Below are 16,081 nucleotides of genomic sequence, written 5' to 3'. Positions count from 1 at the left end.
GAACATGCTGTGCCCCCTTGAGTGTGTATCTCCGGAGATCAGCTTTGTTGCCACCTGGCCGCTGGCAGGACTGCTGTGACCAGAAAGCGGTACAGCCTTGCCGCATGCAGTTTTAAACAGCTGGCCGAAAAGTCCTAGACCGCTCCCATCCGCTGATCTGCCGAGGTGATACCCGTTCAAAGCAGCATTCACAACTGTGTAAAATGCCTGCAAAATACAGACCGTCTTCGTGTGAATCAACTTGGCGTCGAGCACTGCTGATTTGTGATCGTCCTTCCCGTGACACATTCGGGCGGTTTGCCTGCTTCCGTCCGGAGTGTCTGTCAGTCCGAATTTGCCGTTAAGACAGCTGGTGGCGACCTGGACTGCGTGCATTCTGCCTGTATTCTCGACTGAATTGTCGCATGCTGGGCTTGGATGAAGCGTCCTTGAGTTTGGTCGCATCCTCTGATCTAGTGAGCGAGTTCCGCGTGTCCCGGGGAAATCGCGCGGCTCAGCCCGCTGTGGTTATATTGCAATTCGCTGGATCTTTTGTCTGCGGAATTTGTCCGAGAAAGATGTGTATTTAAACCTCCGTGAAGAAGTATCGCTCATACGCTGCCAGCATTTGCGAGCTCTGAATCCCACTTCGTTTGTGACGGGCAGTCAAACTTGACATTCCACGCCTTGCAGCTTGTCGCCAGGCAATACCTTGTCTGTTATCTGTGGAGCAGCTGAGGGTAGCCTTCTAGATCAGCATGCTCCACGAGCGCTCTACACTTGTGACACAGTCAGGGATCAGATGACCCCTGACTCCTGTACGGAGCGTTTAGCACTGGTTCAAGATTCGGTTTACGAGACAGAGGTTTTTAGAAACGTATACCTGCTCCGCAACCCTCGCCGCAATGGCGGTCTTTTCAGATAAGGGAGACGTTTGCAGCGCGGCCTTGTGTGGCATGCGGGATTTCCTTCCGTTCCACTGCAACAAATGCGGCAAAGTGGTGAGTCTCGAACGCGCCGGCATCTGGCACAGGCACTCCGTTGTGCGGCAGAACAAGTCAGGGTTCAAAGTGCTCTCGACGGGACGGAGGATACTGTTCCTCCATCGATGCGGTTCAAGCAGCTCACTGTTTGTCACTCAATCTTCACGACAGATAGAACACAATCTACTGAGCTCTGATTCCATGGCGCAGTCCGATACCGGGCACCTGGCAGCGTCTTCCGCCCCTTTTAGTTTTTCTCGTCTTGCACCACCACTGTAGGCGCTCCGTTTTTTCTCTTCTGATCCATCAGTTCTGTGTCGATCACTACGTTCCGGAGAGCCACAACTGCCCGCGAATTCGTTCTGGAGATCGACGGGTGTATGTATGCCCAACATGTTTGGAAGCCGTGCCAATGGTAAGTCTTCATCAAAGTGCACTCTACTCAAAAGCGACGAAAATAACGTGGTGCGCCTTTCCGAACACTCCCTGGCGCCGTCTCTGCACGGTTACTGCGTTCGTGTGTCCACATAGTTCTTGCTGGTCCCGTCTTGTGAGGTCTTCACGCAATTTGCGGCCTCTTCTTCCACGTGGGTGCGCATCTCAGCCGGCCAATCCCATTTGCCCAAGCGACGATTTTGCCCCAAAGGGAGGCGTCTTTGAAGCCCCTACGTACGGAGGATTTGGTTGCCTGTCTCAGTCTATTCCGAGATTCCCCCGCAGCTCCTCGGTGTGGCCTGCGTCACTCGCAGTCGTACTGCGTGCGGGGTGCGGAGTGAAAGAGCCTGTTTTTTCGTGCACCCCTGTATCTGCTATCTGCCTGCGAAGCTGTTTCCCGTTAATGTTATGTGTTCAGAGAAATGAAGAAGCCGAAGCCTCAGCGGCGGAACGGCATGTGCCCGCGTGTCAACCGGAGAAGTACGACGAAAGGCGTCGCCAGCTGAGGGGCAACGCCTGTCCCATTCGCGGCTGCCGAGAGGCAAGTGCCAGAAAATACAACACGCCTTGCTGTCTCCGACGTTCCTTTCCTGCAAACGTGAAGTATCCTCGTCGACCGATGTAGCCCGTGACCACAGCTGTTCGGGAACGCATCTTCTAATGTCCACCGTTGTCACGCGGGACTCGACGCCACGTCCCTGCGCGGCATGCAGAACAGCCAGTCAGGTGAATCAAAGCGCGTGGCGCTTTTGTCCTGAAAGTATCGAGTGCCTCCGACTCTAAATGACTGTTCGACGTGGGCCGCGCGTCCTTTTTTGTTCAGCGCCTTCCCGAAATCACGCATCCGTGCAGTTTGCCTGTGCCCAACCAGGAGATGCAGACGCCGTAGCTTGAAGACTCTGAAGAGGTAGTTGACAGCGCACTTGTCTTGCCGAACCACATGCTTTGGTATGGCTTTTTTCCTGGCCCTGCGTCTGCATTTCAGCGCCTCACAGATATCACGACTTACCGCTGCAAGGCATGCGACCAGGCTGTGTGTTTGAAGCATCGTCTCCAGGAAGACCATGACTGCCAGAGAGTCCAACAGGCTCGCAAAGAGAAGCAGCGACGCGCTCGAAGTTTTCACCTTTTCAGAGCGCAAAGCTCCGCCGCGGCCTCAGGAAGTGAAAAGGCAGCACCAAAAGCAGCCAAGAGCGCGGCCTCGGGTGCCAAAGGTAAGCTCCGGAAAAAGCGATCAGCGGCGGTGAGTCGTCATCCGTGCAAACTAAATTGCAAAGCCAGGACGTTCGTTTCTAAGACACACGCGCAATATGCTCAGACATTTGTGTCCTGACGACAGTCGAGGCAGAAGCATAGGACGAGCATCAAGGACTCGCGATTGCCTTCTCGCCGAGGACTCGGTGAAAAAGGTGCGGGAACTCAACGTGCGCCCATGCTGGCTGTTTTTGACTTCCAGGCCCGTCCACGTCGCAGCTGACTAAGCAACAAGTAAGTTTCCGTACCTCGAGACGAAAAAAGACAGATCCGAGCTGCAGAGGAACGTGATTGGCAGGCGCAGCACCTCGAACACTTTGCCAAGGCAGTGCGCACTCTCACGCGGGAAAGAGACACAGGCCAGCTGACTTTGGACGCAAGACAGCTTCGGCAAGAAAGAGCTGAGCGTAGTGAGGCGTGTTCCCTGTTCTGCGTCGCTACCTTGTCTATCTCTGTGTATAGGATAGGCAGGGTCTGCACGAGTCTGGTTCTGCTTTTGCTTTTGACGGTCAAATGCATGCCTGGATTGAACCTCGTTTCTGCAACTTGAAGTGGGCGACTCGGCCCGAACAGTGCACCTCGAATGAAGTTTCTGCCTGCAGACGCTGTACCAGGAAGAATCCCTCAGTTGTCGCATTGTTTTTCTGGGTGTGCAGCGCTCAACATCGTCTTCCAAGTCCAGAAATCGGTGCGTCATATCTTGAGGGGTCGCTACTCGCAATGTCTCTCTCCATGTTCGTATGTACCGATTTGACGCTTTGTCTCTAGGTTTTCCCAGTGTACATGCGAGTACACAAACGTGGCTGCGTACCCGCGCATACACAAATCTGTAAACACACGTGCGGGTATGCAGCGGCTCGTACGAAACAACGCAGGTTCGTTTTCGCGTCACAGGTTTTTTACCCTTGCTCCGGGTTTGAGGTTCTGAAACAATGCAAAACAGTTACCGCGCGCTGTTTGGGTTTTTGAAGATGACGTGCACACAACCCGAGCAGTTGTTTTCTTGATTTTCTCCGTACCACTTGCAGCCGCTTGGGATGGCCGAAAGCCAGGATGATTTCGTTTCGAAATCTCCCTGCGCATTCTTGGCCACGAATGACTTCAAACGATCGCGAGACTTGGATGTTGTGGGTTCTCACAAATAGACGCAAAGGATTGGAAACACGGTATTGCCGTTATTTCTGAAGGGCGGTGCTGCCGCGCGCAGACTCCCATTGCGTCTTTCGTTGTTCCGAACACATCGGAGTTCCCTATCCTCTCATACCACCGTTGTTTTTTTAAGCGGGAGGTGGGATGCTTCGGACGGCTAAATATCGAAAATAAACACACATGCCCAGGCTACAATGCACCGCAGGCGTGGCTCGTTCCGTGACATAAATAGTAGATAATGACACACACATTTATTCGTTTCTGCCCGCGCCAAGCAAGTCGGCGACTGTCTATCGCCGCCTCTCTAGTGGGCTGCATGAATCGCTCGCTACGGGCACCACCAGATCCCAGGACAAAAGTTGAAAACTGCATGCGTATGCATACCCAAATTTACAGCACCGTATTCACATGCATAAGCTCGAGAGGAAGCTTCGGGATGTGAAGTTTCTTTCGCTACAGACTCTTTTGCACCGCATACGTAAACGACCGTCCAACCCCTGTATATGCACGCCCTAGATCATGCGATCGAAGTCTACTACAGCCATCTACTCGACAAAAAAAACTAAAGATGGAAAAAGCTTAGATCGCTGAAGGCAGCTGCGCTACCTGTGGTTCTAGCTGTATCCGCAAAAGTGATCGCACACCGCCAAGGTACCGAAAGAACAGCGGTAGCGCGTAAAAACGCTCAAATTGCTTTTGTCGGTTCGGCAAGACTCGGAGTAAACCTGGGGCTCTAACGATTTCACGAGTCCGTGTGTCACACGCTAGATGGCCATCATGCAAATACGTCGAAAATAGCAAAAAGTACTCCACAACTGTGATTCTGGATGAATCGGTTGTGGAATGACAAAGTTGCAAGTTTTGGGGGAACCCGTCGTGTGTAAGCAGCTCTGCCTCACTTGGTCGCTAATGCATGTAGAATTGGGTCTGCGTTTTTTCGTCACCGAGACGAGTGGGTGAAAAGGCGGGGGTGCTTCTGGAACTGTGTTGCGGGGTCCGTGTGCGAAAAAAGCGCGTATAGGGTTGAAAGCTTTGAAGCGCTTTGCTTGCACCGAATGCAAAGAATGACTTAATTTCTGAACAAAACTGAGGTCCTGGAGGCCTAAAGAGCCGTCACATGATAGAACTGGTTCGGGTCACGGTAGAAACAGAGGAAGAGGGGAACCCGTCAATTGCACGCCAGACGCTGTCTCGAGACAGCGTCCGACACATGCCCTCACAAAAACGAACAACCGCTTTTCTGCCGTACATACGAATACACATGCACGTAAACATACACGTATATGCGCGTGCCTAACCCTTCCTGTCTACCACATGTACAAACGTATGACACACGTCTTTCGGGTCACAGACACCACACACTTTCTCCGGTCCACGACGCTTCAAAACTTACATGGCCGTTTACGAAGCACGACTTTCTCGCAACGCCACACGCGGCGAGCTTCCTCTAGCGAAGACAGATCTACAACTGGTTTCGTACATGGACGGGGACTCCACGTGTTTTGCCACTACATCGTTCTGGCCACGCGACGGGGCGGCCCGCATGCATACACACAGACAACGAAAGACAGAGATATACACAGAGATGCAGGGTGTCTTCTTTTTAAGCGCATTGGACATGTGCGCATTCCACTTAGGCGGGGTCTCTCTCCCGAGAGATGCCGCGCGCGTCTGCCTCCCCTCGGGTCCGTCCGCTCAAGCTTTCCCCTCTATCGGCGACTGGATGGTTTTGCTTGGCGGACGCTCGACACTTCAGGCCGTGCGCGCCACTCACGTGTATGTACAGCTCCGCGCGCGCGCGAATCGTCGGTTGCAGCGCGCCACTATCTCCAGAGCCTGCGCCTTTTACAGCTTGTCGTAGTAGTTGTCGAAGGGCGGGATCTCCGGCTTCAGGTTCTTCCGGGTACGGATGTTGTGGACCAGTTCCTCCATCTTGGACCCCTTCTCGAGGGGATCGCCGTTGAGCGTGCTCCAGTGGTCAAACACGCACTGCGGGAAGGCCTGTCCGGAGGTAGCTGCACGCAGGGCGGTGGTGAAACCGAAGGACTCCGCGACGGGGAGGTACGCCTTGATTTCGACGAGGGGCGTGCCGGAGCGTTGTTCCTCGTGGAAGACGTGGCCGCGACGGGTGTTGAGCGTCGAGTAGATGCCTCCGACAGCGTCCTGCGGACAGGTGATGTCGACCAAGAACATGGGCTCTTGGAGGCGCGGCGCGGAGGCCAGCTGGCAAGCGTACAGGACGCGGCGGCACGTCGGCATGATCTGGCCAGCGCCACGGTGAATGGCGTCGGCGTGCATGGTGACGTCGGTCAGGTTGAAGCGGATGCCTCGCATGTTTTCTTCGCAGAGCACACCTTCCTTGCTCGCCCACTGGAAGGCCGAGTTGCAGTGCTCCTTGATTTCGCTCAGGTACTGCACTCCCTGAGTCGTGTCGATGAGCATGTTGGCGCCAGTGGTCTCCGGGCCGAAGCACCAGATCTTGAGAGCTGCGTTCTTGTCAAAGTCGTACTTCTCAGCCAAGACGTTCGCGCGCTCCTTCGGGTCGTCGCGCGCGTTGACTTGGCCAGCCTCGATGGCGTCCGCCAGCCCGTCGGGGAACGGCTCGGCCACCATGTACAGCCTGTTGTGCTTGTTCGGGGACTTGGACAGGCAAGTCATGTGCGACGGCGCAGAGACAGTCTCGCGGTACGAGACGACGGGGTCGGAGACCGTGAAGTCGATCTGCGCGTACTCGTCGCGGAGATCCTTCAGGCAGATTTCGACGTGGAGCTCACCGCACCCGGCAATGATGTGCTCGCCGGACTCTTCGGTCGTGCACACGACCAGCGGGTCCGACTTGGACAGCTTCTTCAAACCTTCCACGAGCTTGGGCAACTCCTTGTTGTCCTTCGGCTTCACGGCCACGCGCACGACGGGCGACACCGAGTACTTCATGTCCGCGATGTTGTGCGCAGTGTCCAGGGTCGTCAGCGTACCCGACTTGAGCAGGTACTGGTCCACACCGACCAGGCAGCAGGTGTTGCCGCAAGGCACGTCCTGCACGTGCTCGACGTACTTGCCCATCATGATGACCGTGCGCTGGATGCTCTTCAAGTACAAGTCGGTCTTCTCGCCCGGCACGTAGCGCGGCCCCTGGATGCGGACCTTCTGGCCAGTCGCCACCGTTCCGGAGAAGACGCGACCAAACGCGTAGAAGCGACCCTTGTCGGAAGTCGGAACCATTTTGCTGACGTACATCATCAGCGGCGCATTCGGATCGCAGTTGCGAATGCCTTGCGCAGCCTCGTCGTCCATCGGGCCCTCGTACAAGTTCTCGACTCTGTACTTTTGCGCCGCGAACGGAGAAGGCAAGTGACGGACCACCATCTCCAGCAGCGTGTCGCCGGCCGGGAGCCAGAGCTGCATGACGCGCTTCAGCAGCGCCTTGCCCGTCAAGTCCTTGTCGTCACCCTGAGAAACGAATGGGGGACAGAGGGAAAAAAGTTTGACGCCGCTTCGACCCCGACGGCGCGGCGGTTGATATAGCCTTTCCCCCGCGTCTCGCCCCGGACAACCGTGCGAAAACTGCCTGCCGCCGTCTTTTCTGGACTCCCCGCGCAACCCTTGACAGCTTCACACACACACACACACACGCAGACCCACGTTCTTCTTACCTTGAGTTCGATGCCCAAGCTACCCAGCATCTTGGTGTACTTTTCCTTCTCGTCGTTCATGATGGACGTGAAGAGCGTGCAGATGGGGTCCATGATAAACTGGCAGAAAGCGCGGCGGGTGTTCTCCGACTGGGACTTGGTCCACTTCTTCTCCTTGGCGTTGTAGAAGTTGTTGCCCCACAGGCGCTCCATCATCTTCTCCTTGGGCACGTCGAACTTCTTCGCGTAGATCTTGGAGAAGCGCTCGACGGTGAAGGCCCAGCCGTGGAGACCGCTACCGAAGGAGACGGTTCCCTTCTCGGGGTACACCTGGACGTCTCCCATGAGCTCGTCGTTGTACGTGGAGATGATGACGTTCACGTTCTCGATGGTGCGAGCAAAGGTCTGGTAGATCTCTTCGCCGTCCATCTGCAACTCGAGGAGAGCGCGGTCAACCTTGTTCACGTGGAGCACGGGGCGGATACGCTCCGCGAGAGCCTGGCGCAGCACAGTCTCTGTTTGCACGCACACACCTTCGATGGTGTCGACGACGACGAGGGCACCGTCGGTGACGCGCAGAGCGGCTGTGACCTCGGAAGAGAAATCGACGTGTCCCGGAGAGTCGATCAGGTTGATGAGGTACGGCTGGGCACCCTTGCCGTCTTCCATATCGTGCTCAAAGTACATGGAAATACCGGTCGACTTGATAGTGATGCAACGCTCCTGCTCGTCAGCACGAGTGTCTGTGAAACGCGCGTCACCGGCCGCCTTGGCAGAGATAATACCCGCCTTGGAGACCAGGGAGTCCGTCAGCGTCGACTTGCCGTGATCGACGTGGGCAATAACGGACATGTTCCGAATGTTCTTCGGATTGCCCATAATCTCGCGCATCTGCTCCACCGAGAAGTTCACCTAAACACACATGAGACGCCCCGAGCACAAACGTCAGATGATGCGCCTGAAAGCAAGACACAGCGGCCTGCACACGTTCTTTCAAGCAGGCCATCTCGCGAAACACCCACGACAAAAAGTGCTACGGAACAGTTGTTTCTTCTACACGCGTTCCTGTCGCATTCTCCGCGAACCGGTTAGCCCAACGGAAAACTTGGTCTCTGGAGAAATATTCAGCGCCGCTCCCAGTACACCGTCACCCCATACAGAGAGAGTCCCAATGCTTTCGCTGACGGCACAACGGCGGAGGACAATGTATCTATACACACAGCCAATGGAATGGAGTTGCGCCGTTCTGTGGAAATGAGATGTAGACGAGACAACGTGTTTCGAACCCATCTCCGTTGTGTACATCCAGTATCTTGGCGGACGATGTACAGATGTGGTTCCTCTTCTTATATGACGCGGCGAGGGACACCGTCCGTCGTCGGACGCACCACAAAAGGGGGAACGACTCAGACCAGAACCGACTTTCATCTTTAGCACCGAATGCTTTAATTTTCCGTCCCTTCGTGGACAAAAACGGAAAACCGGCCCATTCTTGACTACCGACGCAGCAGAGACACCGTCGACACACGCACCCCCCGATTACGCGCGCCCCCACTTCCGCTCTATTTCAGACGCTTCTACAAAACCGATTAGTGTGGTTTGGTTTAGAGAGACGAGCGAAAAACGTGTGCCCACTGTTTTCCCCATCGGAAATTCAACCACAGAAACGAGGACTTGTCGTTGACGGGGGCACTGTGGGAAAAGCCCTCGCATCACGTGGCCGTTGCAACCCTGTCGACGGCGCAGGAACTTTCACGTTCTGTGGAAACGGAAAACCCGTGCTGTTTGCCCGAACCGAATGTCCCATTTGCTGCCAAAGCCGTCACCTGGCGCTGGAGACAACGGGATTTGGTTTCTTTGCCGGACTGTGGGCCCGACAACACGGGAAAGACGTACCATTTTGACGACGGGGGGGGGTTGCAAGAAACCGGTAAAACGGACGAGGGGGAGACAGAGAAACAGTTTCCAAACAGAGAAACAACCTTTTTGAGAGACAGTTCAGGACGCTGCCCAGAGAAAAGGGGCGTGGAACACGGAACAGAGCAGACGAAAACTCTGGGACGCCGACCAGCATTTGGTGCCGTGTCCCCCTCACTACGGTAAAAGGAAACACCGGAGCCTCCGCGAGACGGTTTCGTCCGGAAAGTTGCGATTTAACCCCCTTCACGCGATCACGCCACCGTGTCTCTCTCGAGGTGGGAAACGACAACGGCCAATCCGGGGGGGTTGCAGCTGGGCCGAAGCGAATTTCTTATATAAGCCGAAGGCTGTGCAACAAGCCAATGGGCGACGCGGAAAAGTGTTACACACCGGCATTCCTCGAGTGGGAACTCTGTAAATACGGGTTCCTGTTTTTCCTGGGACTTCATCATGCTCTGTTTCCCAGCCACAGGGGGGCGTCGCTCACGAAGGCTACAGCCGTGTATTTGATGCTGCGAGAGACGGACACAATCGCACGTGAAAGGCGGCGTGGCCAGAGAGGGTTTAGGCTCTGTGTGTGGTAGTACCCTAGTGAAACTGTCCTGTGTCTTCGCCTGTAAGCCGACCGCATTCGGGAAGAGAAAGGCGGACTTTTTTGGCGAAAAAAGCTCCGCCCTATATAGAGGGGGGAAATAACCGCTGCGCGATCGAAACCTGCACGTTCCGATCCCATCGAGCCGCGTGCCTGTTTCTATCGCTGGAAAAAGATCGACGGCGAAGGCCTCGTTTGTGGAGAGAATCTTCTGCTGTTAGCCCGCGGTGGTACGCCGAATCGCAAGAGCACTGGCAGGGAGACAAAAGCTGGGTAATTTGACACGCGATATGGTTTGCGCGGTCGGTGTATATTAGCAACCATTCACAAAACGGGGCTTTGAAAGACGGAGCGTTTTGTCCAAAAGTCCTGCGCTCAGCTGTCCCAGTAGAAATATGCTGTATTCTGGGCAGAGAGCGGCCCTCCGTGTGCGCGGACTTTTTTGAGGCGGCGCGGTCGCACTCTTGTGCGTGAACCTCCTCACAGCGCGTCCGGGAGTCTAAAATGATCATTAAATGAGCTCCTTCGCGCCGCAACATTCTTTTTCTGAAATGCCATGTCTTTTGGACGGCTCTTTTTTCGAAACGATCTGCAAGCCTGCACATTGCGCGGGCTCTGCATCGAGGAGGCTCGGACACGCCGTTGCCGTTGAGTCGACGGCCGTTCTCGACAGGCCGGTGCCCTTTCCCTTGGGATTTTTCCGCATGGCAGTTTGAGTCCTTTCCATACTCTGAATATCGGTGGTAGTTCCCCAGAGGAAGCAGGTGACTCAACCGTGCTCCTGTAGGCTGCATGCGTTGCCTGCGGAAAAAAACCTCGAGCGGCGTGTCCAGTTGCCGGTCCACCGTGCCGCGAACAGTTTTCCCGTCACAGAGTCTGGCCTTCCGTCGAAGAAGGTTGCTTTTTCTTGAGTTCCCAGCTGCTGGATGTGACTCGATGAGAAGGCCTCGGGCAAGCGAGAGGACTTTCTTGCCGTATCAATGCCGCTGTGTTGCATCGCCTTTTTGCTGCGCAACGCATAGAGCCAGTCTCGCCGTGAAAAACTGGACATCTTTGAACCGGAAAGAAGAGCTTCGGTACGGAAGCTCTGCGTATGTTTGTGTGTCTGGAAGCAGCGGCCTGCGTGGAGCCGAGGACGCCCGAAGCCACGGGCGGATGAAATACACTGCAGAGAGCCGAAAACGGTGTGCTGAACCGAGATGGAAAGTCAACCTCCGGCACAGGCCGCAGCTCCAGAAGCGCTCCGCGCTGATGCCGCTCCTGGGAGGAAGGTGGAACAAGGCAGATTCGCTGATGCACTATCCCACCTCATGTGCTGCGTCCGACCAGCCGTTTGCCGTCCCTGGTGCGGAGAGCAGTTTGAGGATGAACTGAGGATAGCGGGGGATTCTTCAGACGCAGCACCAAAAGAAAAGGTAGGACAGCCCTCGCTCTGGTGAGGTTCATCACGTGCACTGCGGGTAGCTGCTGGGTCCGGATACGCACAGCCTCGTGAACGTATGAACAGTCGTATACGTGTAGTCTTGAATACCGGTGAGACGTATGACCCACACTATTTCGTGATATTCATATATATATATATATATATATTTATGAATATCATATATATATATATATGGATGCGTTTGCACACCGCCTCCTGACATAGGCGATCAGCAGCTGGGAAAAACTATCGGAAGAAACTTTTTGGTGATCTGTGAACGAATCTACGGCGTGTCGTCTGCTCCTGTAGAATGCATGCTGTGGAGAGTACGTGCGTTTTCCCGTGATGCTGCGGGCTGGTCAAGGAAATGGACGACAGGGTCTAGCCGTCTGAGGCAGGTTTTGTGCGGCAGGCGTTCCATGAACGTTTTGCATGTTTTTCCTCGGCTTTCCAGGAAGACCCGGCGGCGCTGCTCTGCGAAGGCATCATATGCTGTTTAATGCACCGTGACGGTGGAAGCGTTCGGTGCGTCGTAAAACTCAACAGAAGTCGCACGTCGCTGATCCTAAAAGCTGGTGAAAAAGGCAGAACGGTTCCGCTGGAACAGATCCACGGTGTGTTATACGGCGACGAACTGAAGCGAATCGATGCATTCGACGCGGATAATACACCGTGTGTCGCCATCTACATGGTTTCAGGCTCCGCGATCCCCATGGTCTTCCCAAGCGAGGAGCTAAAACGCGCTTTCTTAGACGGAATGGGGGCGCTTCGAATCGGACCAGACGCACGCAGTTCTGCAGAAAAGAAGGCAATCGAGGGATAGACAAAAAGATGATTGGGCGACTCAAGAGAGTCCTTTTGTGGACGGCTGAACGTCAGTCGCGCACCGCGCACTGCGCGCGGGGTGGGGGGGGGTTCAGCGAGTTCTGTCTCCCGTGCACAGAAGCACGTCGGTGAGACCCAGTTTCCATTTTTCCATCGCCGACACCTCGCGGCTTGCCCGTACTGTCTCGGCAAAAACGCGAGCATCTCGACGTGAGTTCGTGCTCGAACACGTGGCGATTCTTGTCAATATAAATCATCACTCGACTCGAGCTTCCGCTGGGCGGGAGTCTTCCGCGTCTTCGTTCAGAACCCAACTTAGAGATACCATCTTAGAGCAGGGAGCGTCTCTTTCAGTCCGATCCATCTGCACTGATCTTCATTCCCCCGTTCCTGCCGCGCATATCCGGATCTCCTCTTCCTATTCAGCACACTTCCCCGTACGCACGGAACGCCTCCCCCGAGACACGATGAGATCTGCCGAAAGTGCAGGCGGTAAACGTGCGACTCGACTCCGCATGCTCTGGAGGCGCGTTCCCGCTTTTGTGCAGGGAACTGCTGCCTCCAGAGCTGTTCACATATACGCTGGAAGCTGTTCGCGTTCACAGGCTCTAGCCGCCATTGGCATGCGTCCTTTTGACGGATTTCCGTGGTTGGGCCTTTCGTGCTCGAGGCGCCGCTTCCCTCTCAGACGTGCGCTTGTTGGCGTCGCGATCCCCTAAGGCAGCCGGGGGGGTTCCACTGCCGTGCCTGAGGCTACAAAGTGAACCTCGGACAGGGCCTCTGACAAAAGAACGGCTGTTTCTTACGTTCCGTGCAGGCCTTCGTTTCCCCGGGAACACCCCCTTCTCTTCGAAACACACTTCCCTTCTCGCCGTTAGTATGGGCGAACATCAGAAAGGAGTAGTCTCACCATGGAAGCAGCCAGCAAAGACAGGGCGAACCTCCCTCGTGGGACCATGCACATCCACTAACGAGTGAAGTCAGCGCCTTTCTCACAACTAAAATACGGTAGAGCACGCCTTTCCCGCCTCGTGCCGAGCCTGCCGAGTGACGCGCGTGGTCTCTGAACCCTTTCTCAACTTGTGCACCTGCGACCAGGAAAACTGAACGATTGCCTGGTGTCGCCCCCAAGAGTTACGTTGCCCCAAAATGGTAGGAAGCTAGAGCAGGCGAACTTCCTTCTCGCCGTGTCTCTCTGTGGTCGTACCTTGTTACATCGATTCCTCAAGCCCCCCCGTAGAGAGAAGCATACAAACACTGCCGACTACGCGCCGGTGGATCCTGCTCTGTATCTTCCCCCCTTCCACGCCGCCCCCGCCGTCACTTTTGTACCTGTGACATGTCTCTCGGTTTTTGGAAAAATCGGCGAGCACATCGAGCACACGCCGCACAACACGCGATACGATGAGCCCCAAAACTGCCCGCGGTGACCCTGAAACCTCTGTCTGTGGCAACTCGCGCCGCCGAATCAGAAACGATCGAGTGAGGCGGCGTCTCAGGCGATACGCAGTTGCCGAAAACGCCTCCGCCTTTCCAGATCTCGCTTTCTTGTAAGTCCAGCCTTCCCCGCGCAAGCTTCGCAAATTCTTCTCGAACCGTGCACCTTCACCCCCCGCTGCAGACGGGCGCCTTTCGGCTAGAAGGAAAAACTCCTCCCGGACCGGGGGCGTATTTTGGTCTACTAGCCGGCCACTCTCCTAGCACCATGGCGCCTACGCGCTAGCCGCTCGGTTCCATCGTTTGTTTCCGCGATCGACGGGCGGTCGCGAGCGAACTGTCTTGCGCGTTCACCTGAGTTCCTTTATCTCTGCAGCCTTTTCTTGCTTCCCTTATTTGGTGATAAAACGGAGCGCCGGAATTTTGTAGGCTTGGGAGACAGCAGCGTCGGCACGACGGCGGGTTTGAGCACCCGGTGCCCCGGCTGTGGAAGTCCGTGGATGCGGGCATGGGTTTTTCTTTAATGTCTGCCGCGACGTTTTGGGTTTGGGGTTCGGGCAACGTGTAGTTCCCTATTTTCTCGTTTTCTCGGTAGGCAACTCAGCAGTGCCCGGTCTGCGCCATCTCCCCCGGTTCTGCCGGGGAACCCTCCCGTATAAGGACCGGGAGATCACGGTGAACTCTATAGTGAAGACGGATACCCTCCAGTAACTGGCGTCCTTTCCTTCTCCCAACTCCGTCTCTATCTTTTTCAGACCGTTTCCCGGCACTTTTGCATGCCGATTCTGTGACGCGCCGCTGTAGCGCGCGGTTCGCTCCAACCTGCGTCTCGGTGGTCGGGTGTAGGGACTCTTGAGGATCGGGGGCATTTTTACGTTTCCCCGGTCTTCTCCGTCCAACCCGAGATCCGAGCTCGCTCCTCCCTTTTTGATCCGCTTTTCGGTCGCTTGTCCAGCTTCTGGGGTGGAAGGCTCTCCCCGGCTTCAAAGTCTCTTCCCCGGGGTTTCCGTCCAGTCTCACAATGTCAACCGCGCGCACGGTTTGCCCCTTTGTGGCGGGCGAAGAGTCTTGTGAAGTTGTCACCTCGCTTCCGAGCTCTGAGTGCTACGGAAGCTTCGAAGCGAAGGGAATCCGGCACCTTGGTTCGTTCCGAGAAGTGACGGTCGCGTCTGCTCACCCCGAGACGAAATCCCTGTTGGGACTGCCGCCCTTGAAAAAGCACCTCGTCGAGCGCGACACAGAACTCTCGACGGCGCGAGCGCCGTCGAGAGTTCCCACGTCGAACCGCGTGATCAGCAGCCTCATTGCGATGCTCCAGGGCGTGGAAGTCCTCTGCAACTTGGCGATTCTCTACCTCTACAAAGATGACTTCAAACTGGACCCAGCCGTCTTGGCCATCGTCATGGGCACACTCAAAGTTCCCTGGACCGTGAAACCCGTGTGGGCGATGATGAGCGACAATCTGCCGCTCTTTGGGTACCGCCGAAAATCGTATATTTTTGTCGGCGCGTTTCTCTGCGTATGCGCCACGGTGGGCATGGGCCTCGTCGGGTGCACAAACATTTGGCTAGCGACTGGATTGCTCCTGCTGTACTTTCTCGGAAGCGCCATGTGCAACGTCATCGGCGAGGCGCTAGTCGTCGAGGCAGGGCGGGGCGACGCCTCGGAGGCCGGAACCGCAAAGACAGTGTCGATCTTCTTTGCCTTTCGGAAACTCAGCTTCGCCGTTATGTCCTACTTGAGTGGAGTCCTGCTCGACTACATGGACAAAAAGTACGTTTTCCTCCTTGCCACGACGCTTCCTCTCGCCGTCTTTCTCGCCAACTTCTTCCTGGTTGAACCTGTGACAGAAGTGCTTCCGGTCCGCGAGCAGCTGAGAAGACTCGTCTCCGTCGTGCGCCGACCCGCCCTTCTCCACTCCACTTTTTTCATCTTCATCATGATGGTAAGAGAAACAAAAAAGCGGAATCTGCCAGCTTAACTGTACACCCGAAAGCCCCCTGAAGAACCTGCCTGCCTCGCTCCTCCTCACGCGTTTGACGGCCGCCTCTCTCTTGGTTCCAACGGCGGATGCTGCTGTAGCTTCGGGGCGAGTGTACATACACTTAAATACGTCCCCGGGACACCCGGTCACCCGCTTTCGCGCGTGGTGGACAACCTGGAACTGTCGCGCTCCAACGGCGCCTGGACTTGGAACGCAGAAACCCTCGCTTCCCCCACAAACTCCCTTTCCTCTCGCCTGCTGCATTCACAAGAAAACCTCCACATGCGCGTGCAGGCAGATGCATCGAGAGTCACAAAATCAAACATACACATCTATATTTTCTACACATGTAAATCCATATGGAAATGCATATATGTATATATATATATATATGTAGATGTGTGTGCATACGAAGAACTCCGGGCGCAAGAGGTCACTTGTATTTGCTGAGAACGTTGCAGTTTGAAA

At 55.5% G+C, this 16,081-nt stretch overlaps 4 protein-coding genes across 4 annotated transcripts in view; 3 read left to right on the top strand and 1 right to left on the bottom strand.

Annotated features, from left to right (window-relative positions):
- Nucleotides 1-884: 884 nt before the first annotated feature.
- NCLIV_020230 (hypothetical protein) lies at nucleotides 885-3,355 on the top strand (the record flags this gene model as incomplete). Its single annotated transcript, XM_003882220.1, has 6 exons — nucleotides 885-980; nucleotides 1,273-1,377; nucleotides 1,816-1,938; nucleotides 2,383-2,611; nucleotides 2,807-2,838; nucleotides 3,308-3,355. The coding sequence occupies 6 exons, from the start codon at nucleotides 885-887 to the stop codon at nucleotides 3,353-3,355; spliced, it is 633 nt and encodes a 210-aa protein (XP_003882269.1).
- A 2,290-nt stretch (nucleotides 3,356-5,645) lies between these two features.
- NCLIV_020220 (putative elongation factor 2) lies at nucleotides 5,646-9,331 on the bottom strand (the record flags this gene model as incomplete). The annotated part of the gene is made up of 3 exons (XM_003882219.1): nucleotides 5,646-7,250; nucleotides 7,454-8,344; nucleotides 9,329-9,331. The coding sequence occupies 3 exons, from the start codon at nucleotides 9,329-9,331 to the stop codon at nucleotides 5,646-5,648; spliced, it is 2,499 nt and encodes an 832-aa protein (XP_003882268.1).
- A 2,112-nt stretch (nucleotides 9,332-11,443) lies between these two features.
- NCLIV_020210 (conserved hypothetical protein) lies at nucleotides 11,444-12,190 on the top strand (the record flags this gene model as incomplete). The annotated part of the gene is made up of 2 exons (XM_003882218.1): nucleotides 11,444-11,461; nucleotides 11,762-12,190. The coding sequence occupies 2 exons, from the start codon at nucleotides 11,444-11,446 to the stop codon at nucleotides 12,188-12,190; spliced, it is 447 nt and encodes a 148-aa protein (XP_003882267.1).
- Nucleotides 12,191-14,650: 2,460 nt separating this feature from the next.
- The window catches only part of NCLIV_020200 (putative integral membrane protein), a gene marked incomplete at both ends in the record, with an annotated part of 4,650 nt that continues 3,219 nt past the window's right edge, over nucleotides 14,651-16,081 (top strand). The window contains one exon of the mRNA XM_003882217.1: nucleotides 14,651-15,574. Within this exon, the coding sequence (XP_003882266.1) occupies nucleotides 14,651-15,574 (924 nt within the window). The remainder of the gene's footprint in view (nucleotides 15,575-16,081) is intronic.

This window comes from Neospora caninum, chromosome VIIa (assembly GCF_000208865.1).
Source record: "Neospora caninum Liverpool complete genome, chromosome VIIa".
In the NCBI taxonomy this organism is placed as follows: domain Eukaryota; phylum Apicomplexa; class Conoidasida; order Eucoccidiorida; family Sarcocystidae; genus Neospora; species Neospora caninum.
The sequence above is the reverse complement of the archived record's forward strand: the minus strand, read 5'-3'. Positions and strand labels throughout refer to the sequence as shown.